At 40.8% G+C, this 10,852-nt stretch overlaps 1 protein-coding gene across 31 annotated transcripts in view; it reads left to right on the top strand.

Moving 5' to 3' along the window:
• Nucleotides 1-10,852, top strand: part of LOC127929729 (NACHT, LRR and PYD domains-containing protein 12-like) — a 105,101-nt gene that overhangs the window by 69,082 nt on the left and 25,167 nt on the right. Inside the window, exon 1 of one of the 31 annotated variants that reach the window (XM_052517895.1) lies at nt 7,106-7,231. The exons of the other annotated variants lie outside the window; for them this stretch is intronic. Coding sequence (XP_052373855.1) covers nt 7,194-7,231 — 38 coding nt within the window. The 5' untranslated portion in view covers nt 7,106-7,193. Of the gene's footprint in view, nt 1-7,105; nt 7,232-10,852 lie in introns of those variants that run through there. 31 annotated transcript variants of the gene reach the window in all.

Below are 10,852 nucleotides of genomic sequence, written 5' to 3'. Positions count from 1 at the left end.
ACTGTGTTAACCACAACCAACATGCTGGATCTCTGTTTAGTTGTCACTGTGTTAACCACAACCAACATGCTGGATCTCTGTTTAGTTGTCACTGTGTTAACCACAACCAACATGCTGGATCTCTGTTTAGTTGTCACTGTGTTAACCACAACCAACATGTTGGATCTCTGATTAGTTGTCACTGTGTTAACCACAACCAACATCAAATCAAATCAAATCAAATAAAAGAAAATCAAATGTATTTATATAGCCCTTCGTACATCAGCTGATATCTCTGTCACGCCCTGGTCTCAGTATTTTGTGTTTTCTTTATTTATTTGGTCAGGCCAGGGTGTGACATGGGTTTATTTTGTGGTGTGTTTGTGTATTTGGGTTTTTCGTAGGTTTTGGGATTGTGGCTTAGTGGGGTGTTCTAGCAAAGTCTATGGTTGCCTGAGGCGGTTCTCAATCAGAGGCAGGTGATTCTCGTTGTCTCTGGATGGGAACCATATTTAGGCAGCCATATTCTTTGAGTGTTTCGTGGGTGATTGTTCCTGTCTCTGTGTTTATTGGCTGTATAGGTTTTCACATTCCGTTTCTTGTTTTTGTATATTCGTGTTTATTCGTTGATTAAACATGTATCGAATTAACCACGCTACATTTTGGTCCGACTCTCCTTCGACGGAAGAAAACCGTAACAATCTCAAAGTGCTGTACAGAAACCAGCCTAAAACCCCAAACAGCAAGCAATGCAGGTGTGGAAGCACGGTGGCGAGGAAAACTCCCTAGAAAGGCCAAAACCTAGGAAGAAACCTAGAGAGGATCCAGGCTATGTGGGGTGGCCAGTCCTCTTCTGGCTGTGCCGGGTGGAGATTATAACAGAACATGGCCAAGATGTTCAAATGTTCATAAATGACCAGCATGTTCGAATAATAATAAGGCAGAACAGTTGAAACTGAGCAGCAGCAAGGCCAGGTGGCCTGGGGACAGCAAGGAGTCATCATGTCAGGTAGTCCTGGGGCATGGTCCTAGGGCTCAGTTCCTCCGAGAGAGAGAAAGAAAGAGAGAAGGGGAGAATTAGAGACTGCACACTTAGATTCACACAGGACACCGAATAGGACAGGAGAAGTACTCCAGATATAACAAACTGACCCTAGCCCCCGACACATAAACTACTGCAGCATAAATACTGGAGGCTGAGACAGGAGGGGTCAGGAGACACTGTGGCCCCATCCGAGGACACCCGGACAGGGCCAAACAGGAAGGATATAACCCCACCCACTTTGCCAAAGCACAGCCCCCACACCACTAGAGGGATATCTTCAACCACCAACTTACCATCCTGAGACAAGGCTGAGTATAGCCCACAAAGATCTCCGCCACGGCACAACTCAAGGGGGGCACCAACCCAGACAGGATGACCACATCAGTGAATCAACCCACTCAGGTGACGCACCCCTTCCAGGGACAGCACGAGAGAGCCTCAGTAAGCCAGTGACTCAGCCCCTGTAATAGGGTTAGAGGCAGAGAATCCCAGTGGAAAGAGGGGAACCGGCCAGGCAGAGACAGCAAGGGCGGTTCGTTGCTCCAGAGCCTTTCCGTTCACCTTCCCGCTCCTGGGCCAGACTACACTCAATCAATTGACCCACTCAAGAGATGAGTCTTCAGTAAAGACTTAAAGGTTGAGACCGAGTTTGCATCTCTGACATGGTTAGGCAGACCGTTCTATAAAAATGGAGCTCTATAGGAGAAAGCCCTGCCTCCAGCTGTTTGCTTAGAAATTCTAGGGACAATTAGGAGGCCTGCGTCTTGTGACCGTAGTGTACGTGTAGGTATGTACGGCAGGACAAAGTCAGAGAGATAGGTAGGAGCAAGCCCATGTAATGCTTTGTAGGTTAGCAGTAAAACCTTGAAATCAGCCCTTGCTTTGACAGGAAGCCAGTGTAGAGAGGCTAGCACTGGAGTAATATGATCACATTTTGGGGTTCTAGTCAGGATTCTAGCAGCAATATTTAGCACTAACTGAAGTTTATTTAGTGCTTTATCCGGGTAGCCGGAAAGTAGAGCATTGCAGTAGTCTAACCTAGAAGTGACAAAAGCATGGATTAATTTTTCTGCATCATTTTTGGACAGAAAGTTTCTGATTTTTGCAATGTTACGTAGATGGAAAAAGCTGTCCTTGAAATGGTCTTGATATGTTCTTCAAAAGAGAGATCAGGGTTCAGAGTAACGCCGAGGTCCTTCACAGTTTTATTTGAGACGACTGTACAACCATTAAGATTAATTGTCAGATTCAACAGAAGATCTCTTTGTTTCTTGGGACCTAGAACAAGCATCTCTGTTTTGTCTGAGTTTAAAAGTAGAAAGTTTGCAGCCATCCACTTCCTTGTGTCTGAAACACATGTTTCTAGCAAGGGCAATTTTGGGGCTTCACCATGTTTCATTGAAATGTACAGCTGTGTGTCATCCGCATAGCAGTGAAAGTTAACATTATGTTTTCGAATAACATCCCCAAGAGGTAAAATATATAGTGGAAACAATAGTGGTCCTAAAACGGAACCTTGAGGAACCCCGAAATTTACAGTTGATTTGTCAGAGGACAAACCATTCACAGAGACAAACTGATATCTTTCCGACAGATAAGATCTAAACCAGGCCAGAACTTGTCCGTGTAGACCAATTTGGGTTTCCAATCTCTCCAAAAGAATGTGGTGACCGATGGTATCAAAAGCAGCACTAAGGTCTAGGAGCACGAGGACAGATGCAAAGCCTCGGTCCGATGCCATTAAAATGTAATTTACCACCTTCACAAGTGCCGTCTCAGTGCTATGATGGGGTCTAAAACCAGACTGAAGCATTTCGTATACATTGTTTGTCTTATGGAAGGCAGTGAGTTGCTGCGCAACAGCCTTCTCTAAAATCTCTGAGAGGAATGGAAGATCGATATAGGCCGATAGTTTTTTATATTTTCTGGCTCAAGGTTTGGCTTTTTCAAGAGAGGCTTTATTACTGCCACTTTTAGTGAGTTTGGTACACATCCGGTGGATAGAGAGCCGTTTATTATGTTCAACATAGGAGGGCCAAGCACAGGAAGCAGCTCTTTCAGTAGTTTAGTTGGAATAGGTTCCAGTATGCAGCTTGAAGGTTTAGAGGCCATGATTATTTATCATTGTGTCAAGAGATATAGTACTAAAACACTTGAACGTCTCTCTTGATCCTAGGTCCTGGCAGAGTTGTGCAGACTCAGGACAACTGAGCTTTGAAGGAGCACACAGATTTAAAGAGGAGTCCGCAATTTGCTTTCTAATAATCATAATCTTTTCCTCAAAGAAGTTCATGAATTTATCACTGCTAAAGTGAAAGTCATCCTCTCTTGGGGAATGCTGCTTTTTAGTTAGCTTTGCGACAGTATCAAAAGGAATTTCGGATTGTTCTTATTTTCCTCAATTAAGTTAGAAAAATAGGATGATCGAGCAGCAGTAAGGGCTTTTCGGTACTGCACGGTACTGTCTTTCCAAGCTAGTCGGAAGACTTCCAGTTTGGTGTGGCGCCATTTCCGTTGCAATTTTCTGAAGCCTGCTTCAGAGCTCGGGTATTTTCTGTGTACCAGGGAGCTAGTTTCTTATGAGAAATGTTTTTAGTTTTTAGGGTGCAACTGCATCTAGGGTATTGCGCAAGGTTAAATTGAGTTCCTCAGTTAGGTGGTTAACTGATTTTTGTCCTCTGGCGTCCTTGGGTAGGCAGAGGAGTCTGGAAGGACATCAAGGAATCTTTGTGTTGTCTGTGAATGTATAGCACGACTTTTGATGTTCCTTGGTTGGGGTCTGAGCAGATTATTTGTTGCAATTGCAAACGTAATAAAATGGTGGTCCGATAGTCCAGGATTATGAGGAAAACATTAAGATCCACAACATTTATTCCATGGGACAAAACTAGGTCCAGCGTATGACTGTGACAGTGAGTGGGTCCAGAGACATGTTGGACAAACCCACTGAGTCGATGATGGCTCCGAAAGCCTTTTGGAGTGGGTCTGTGGACTTTTCCATGTGAATATTAAAGTCACCAAAGATTAGAATATTATCTGCTATGACTACAAGGTCCGATAGGAATTCAGGAACTCAGTGAGAAACGCTGTATATGGCCCAGGAGGCCTGTAAACAGTAGCTATAAAAAGTGATTGAGTAGGCTGCATAGATTTCATGACTAAAAGCTCAAAAGACGAAAACTTATTTTTTTTGTAAATTGAAATATGCTATCGTTAGCAACACCTCCGCCTTTGGGGGATGCACGGGGACATGGTCACTAGTGTAGCCAGGAGGTGAGGCCTCATTTAACACAGTAAATTCATCAGGCTTAAGTCATGTTTCAGTCAGGCCAATCACATCAAGATTATGATCAGTGATTAGTTCATTGACTATAATTGCCTTTGAAGTAAGGGATCTAACATTAAGTAGCCCTATTTTGAGATGTGAGGTATCATGATCTCTTTCAATAATGACAGGAATGGAGGTGGTCTTTATCCTAGTGAGATTGCTAAGGCGAAAACCGCCATGTTTAGTTTTGCCCAACCTAGGTCGAGGCACAGACACGGTCTCAATGGTGATAGCTGAGCTGACGACACTGACTGTGCTAGTGGCAGACTCCACTATGCTGGCAGGCTGGCTAACAGCCTGCTGCCTGGCCTGCACCCTATTTTATTGTGGAGCTAGAAGAGTTAGAGCCCTGTCTATGTTGGTAGATAAGATGAGAGCACCCTCCAGCTAGGATGGAGTCCGTCACTCCTCAGCAGGTCAGGCTTGGTCCTGTTTGTGGGTGAGTCCCAGAAAGAGGGCAAATTATCTACCTATTCTATCTTTTGGGAGGGGCAGAAAACAGTTTTCAACCAGCGATTGAGTTGTGAGACTCTGCTGTAGAGCTCATCACTCCCCCTAACTGGGAGGGGGCAGAGACAATTACTCGATGCCGACACATCTTTCTAGCTGATTTACACGCAGAAGCTATGTTGCGCTTGGTGATCTCTGACTGTTTCATCCTAACATCGTTGGTGCCGACGTGGATAACAATATCTCTATACTCTCTACACTCGCCAGTTTTAGCTTTAGCCAGCACCATCTTCAGATTAGCCTTAACGTCGGTAGCCCTGCCCCTGGTAAACAGTGTATGATCGCTGGATGATTTGTTTTAAGTCTAATACTGCGGGTAATGGAGTCGCCAATGACTAGAGTTTTCAATTTGTCAGAGCTAATGGTGGGAAGCTTCGGCGTCTCAGACCCCTTAACGGGAGGAGTAGAGACCAGAGAAGACTCGGCCTCTGACACCCGACCCGCTGCTTAATGGGGAAAACCGATTGAAAGTTTCTGTCAGCTGAATGAGCGACACCGGTTGAGCGTTCCCACAGCATTTCCTTCCAGAAACCGTGAGAAAGTTGTCCGGCTGCGGGGACTGTGCCAGGGGATTTATACTACTATCTGTACTTACTGGTGGCACAGACGCTGTTTCATCCTTTCCTACACTGAAATTACCCTTGCCTAACGATTGCGTCTGAAGCTGGGCTTGTAGCACAGCTATCCTCGCCGTAAGGCGAGTACAGCGACTGCAATTAGAAGGCATCATGTTAATGTTACTACTTAGCTTCGGCTGTTGGAGGTCCTGACGAATCGTGTCCAGATAAAGCGTCCGGAGTGAAAAAGTTGAGGAAAAAATAATAATATATAAACGGTAATTAAAAAGTAAAAACCGTAAAGTTGTCAGGTAGCAAAATAGGTTGGCAACAAAAGCACAGCAACTCGAAAACAAGTCTGCAAGTTGTGATCGGAAATGACGTAGAGGAGTTGGATCTCTGTTTAGTTGTCACTGTGTTAACCACAACCAACATGTTGGATCTCTGTTTAGTTGTCACTGTGTTAACCACAACCAACATGTTGGATCTCTGTTTAGTTGTCACTGTGTTAACCACAACCAACATGTTGGATCTCTGTTTAGTTGTCACTGTGTTAACCACAACCAACATGTTGGATCTCTGTTTAGTTGTCACTGTGTTAACCACAACCAACATGTTGGATCTCTGTTTAGTTGTCACTGTGTTAATCACAACCAACATGTTGGATCTCTGTTTAGTTGTCACTGTGTTAATAACCACAACCAACATGTTGGATCTCTGTTTAGTTGTCACTGTGTTAATCACAACCAACATGTTGGATCTCTGTTTAGTTGTCACTGTGTTAACCACAACCAACATGTTGGATCTCTGTTTAGTTGTCACTGTGTTAATAACCACAACCAACATGCTGGATCGCTGTTTAGTTGTCACTGTGTTAACCACAACCAACATGTTGGATCTCTGTTTAGTTGTCACTGTGTTAACCACAACCAACATGTTGGATCTCTGTTTAGTTGTCACTGTGTTAATCACAACCAACATGTTGGATCTCTGTTTAGTTGTCACTGTGTTAATAACCACAACCAACATGTTGGATCTCTGTTTAGTTGTCACTGTGTTAATAACCACAACCAACATGTTGGATCTCTGTTTAGTTGTCACTGTGTTAATCACAACCAACATGTTGGATCACTGTTTAGTTGTCACTGTGTTAATCACAACCAACATGTTGGATCTCTGTTTAGTTGTCACTGTGTTAACCACAACCAACATGCTGGATCTCTGTTTAGTTGTCACTGTGTTAACCACAACCAACATGTTGGATCTCTGTTTAGTTGTCACTGTGTTAATAACCACAACCAACATGTTGGATCTCTGTTTAGTTGTCACTGTGTTAATAACCACAACCAACATGTTGGATCTCTGTTTAGTTGTCACTGTGTTAATCACAACCAACATGTTGGATCACTGTTTAGTTGTCACTGTGTTAATCACAACCAACATGTTGGATCTCTGTTTAGTTGTCACTGTGTTAACCACAACCAACATGCTGGATCTCTGTTTAGTTGTCACTGTGTTAACCACAACCAACATGTTGGATCTCTGTTTAGTTGTCACTGTGTTAACCACAACCAACATGTTGGATCTCTGTTTAGTTGTCACTGTGTTAACCACAACCAACATGCTGGATCTCTGTTTAGTTGTCACTGTGTTAATAACCACAACCAACATGTTGGATCTCTGTTTAGGGGTCAGTGCTCTAAAATGAGTTTCTGGGGCCCTGCCTCTAAAATGAGTCTCTCTGGGGAGAGAGAGGAGGGGCCCTGCCTCTAAAATGAGTCTCTCTGAGGGACTTGACTCCAAAACTAAGAGGTGAGCTGACAATATTGTTTAAGAATTTATATATGTTTTGTTTGTTGCAAAACGCTATATATCCATTGTATATTAGACTGTGATATGTGGTTGTCTCACCTAGATATCTATATATCCATTATTTAACAGGAATGTTGGTATCCTCTATATTTGACTGTGATATGTGTTTGTCTCACCTAGATACCTTAAGATGAATCCAATCAAATCAAATTGTATTGGTTACATACACCGAGTTATCAGATGTTATTGGTCACAAAAACACAGTTATCAGATGTTATTGGTCACATACACATATTTAACAGATGTTTTGAGGGTTTAGTGAAATGCTTGTGTTCTTAGCTCCAACAGTGCAGTAATATCTAACTAAATGCTTCTGTTCTTAGCTCCAACAGTACAGTAATATCTAACTAAATGCTTGTGTTCTTAGCTCCAACAGTACAGTAATATCTAACTAAATGCTTGTGTTCTTAGCTCCAACAGTGCAGTAATATCTAACTAAATGCTTGTGTTCTTAGCTCCAACAGTACAGTAATATCTAACTAAATGCTTGTGTTCTTAGCTCCAACAGTACAGTAATATCTAACTAAATGCTTGTGTTCTTAGCTCCAACAGTACAGTAATATCTAACTAAATGCTTGTGTTCTTAGCTCCAACAGTACAGTAATATCTAACTAAATGCTTGTGTTCTTAGCTCCAACAGTGCAGTAATATCTAACTAAATGCTTGTGTTCTTTGCTCCAACAGTACAGTAATATCTAACTAAATGCTTGCTCCAACAGTGCAGTAATATCTAACTAAATGCTTGTGTTCTTAGCTCCAACAGTACAGTAATATCTAACTAAATGCTTGCTCCAACAGTGCAGTAATATCTAACTAAATGCTTGTGTTCTTTGCTCCAACAGTACAGTAATATCTAACTAAATGCTTGCTCAACAGTGCAGTAATATCTAACTAAATGCTTGTGTTCTTTGCTCCAACAGTACAGTAATATCTAACTAAATGCTTGCTCCAACAGTGCAGTAATATCTAACTAAATGCTTGTGTTCTTAGCTCCAACAGTGCAGTAATATCTAACTAAATGCTTGTGTTCTTAGCTCCAACAGTACAGTAATATCTAACTAAATGCTTGTGTTCTTCCAACATTACAGTAATATCTAACTAAATGCTTGTGTTTCTAGCTCCAACAGTACAGTAATATCTAACTAAATGCTTGTGTTCTTAGCTCCAACAGTACAGTAATATCTAACTAAATGCTTGTGTTCTTAGCTCCAACAGTACAGTAATATCTAACTAAATGCTTGTGTTCTTAGCTCCAACAGTACAGTAATATCTAACTAAATGCTTGTGTTCTTTGCTCCAACAGTACAGTAATATCTAACTAAATGCTTGCTCCAACAGTGCAGTAATATCTAACTAAATGCTTGTGTTCCAGGCTCCAACAGTACAGCAATATCTAACTAAATGCTTGTGTTTCTAGCTCCAACAGTACAGTAATATCTAACTAAATGCTTGTGTTTCTAGCTCCAACAGTACAGTAATATCTAACTAAATGCTTGTGTTTCTAGCTCCAACAGTACAGTAATATCTAACTAAATGCTTGTGTTCTTCGCTCCAACAGTACAGTAATATCTAACTAAATGCTTGTGTTTCTAGCTCCAACAGTGCAGTAATATCTAACTAAATGCTTGTGTTCTTCGCTCCAACAGTGCAGTAATATCTAACTAAATGCTTGTGTTTCTAGCTCCAACAGTACAGTAATATCTAACTAAATGCTTGTGTTCTTTGCTCCAACAGTACAGTAATATCTAACTAAATGCTTGTGTTTCTCTCAACAGTGCAGTAATATCTAACTAAATGCTTGTGTTCTTAGCTCCAACAGTACAGTAATATCTAACTAAATGCTTGTGTTCTTAGCTCCAACAGTACAGTAATATCTAACTAAATGCTTGTGTTCTTAGCTCCAACAGTACAGTAATATCTAACTAAATGCTTGTGTTTCTTAGCTCCAACAGTGCAGTAATATCTAACTAAATGCTTGTGTTCTTAGCTCCAACAGTACAGTAATATCTAACTAAATGCTTGTGTTCTTAGCTCCAACAGTACAGTAATATCTAACTAAATGCTTGTGTTTCTAGCTCCAACAGTACAGTAATATCTAACTAAATGCTTGTGTTCTTAGCTCCAACAGTACAGTAATATCTAACTAAATGCTTGTGTTCTTTGCTCCAACAGTACAGTAATATCTAACTAAATGCTTGCTCCAACAGTCAGTAATATCTAACTAAATGCTTGTGTTCTTAGCTCCAACAGTGCAGTAATATCTAACTAAATGCTTGTGTTTCTTAGCTCCCAACAGTACAGTAATATCTAACTAAATGCTTGTGTTCTTAGCTCCAACAGTACAGTAATATCTAACTAAATGCTTGTGTTCTTAGCTCCAACAGTGCAGTAATATCTAACTAAATGCTTGTGTTCTTAGCTCCAACAGTACAGTAATATCTAACTAAATGCTTGTGTTCTTAGCTCCAACAGTACAGTAATATCTAACTAAATGCGTGTGTTCTTAGCTCCAACAGTACAGTAATATCTAACTAAATGCTTGTGTTCTTAGCTCCAACAGTGCAGTAATATCTAACTAAATGCTTGTGTTCTTTGCTCCAACAGTACAGTAATATCTAACTAAATGCTTGCTCCAACAGTGCAGTAATATCTAACTAAATGCTTGTGTTCTTAGCTCCAACAGTGCAGTAATATCTAACTAAATGCTTGTGTTCTTAGCTCCAACAGTACAGTAATATCTAACTAAATGCTTGTGTTCTTAGATACCACCAGGCTCCAACAGCAGAAGTATCTAACAAAAGAATACACGCAAATCTAAAAGTAAATTAATGGAATTCAAAAATATAGAAATATTAGGCTGAGCAACGTCGGAGTGGCTAAAATACTATACCATATAATACAGTATATACATAAAATACCGTACAATAGAATACAGTATATACATCAAATACCGTACAATATAATACAGTATATACATAAAATACCGTACAATAGAATACAGTATATACATAAAATACCGTACAATAGAATTGGGAGTCCCATAGGCCGGCACACAATTGGCCAAGGGTTGTTCAAGTTTGGCTGGTGTAGGCCGTCATTGTAAACAAGACTATGTTCTTAATTGACTTGACTAAAGGTTCAATTTAACTTCTCTAGGGTCTGTGGGGCGCTACCGTCCCACCTGGCCAACGTCCAGTGAAATTGTAGAGCGCCAAATTCAAAAAACAAAACTACTCATAATTAATATTAATAATTATTAATAATTCATGAAACATACACGTGTTATACATGGGTTTAAAGATAAACTTCTTGTTAATCCAACCACGGTGTCAGATTTCAAAAATACTTTATGGCGAAAGCGATTATCTGCGAACAGCGCCCAGCAGACAAATCATTACGAACAGTAACCAGCCAAGTAGACAAGTAACAAAAGTCAGAAAAAGCGTTAAATGTATCACTTACCTTGATGATCTCCATATGGTTACCCTCACAAAACTCCCAGTTACCCAATAAATGTTCATTTTGTTCGATCAAGTCCCTCTTTATATCAAAAACCTGTTT

The sequence above is a fragment of the Oncorhynchus keta genome, unplaced genomic scaffold (genome assembly GCF_023373465.1).
Source record: "Oncorhynchus keta strain PuntledgeMale-10-30-2019 unplaced genomic scaffold, Oket_V2 Un_scaffold_9913_pilon_pilon, whole genome shotgun sequence".
NCBI lineage: Eukaryota > Metazoa > Chordata > Actinopteri > Salmoniformes > Salmonidae > Oncorhynchus > Oncorhynchus keta.
This window is presented reverse-complemented; position numbering and strand designations above follow the sequence as displayed.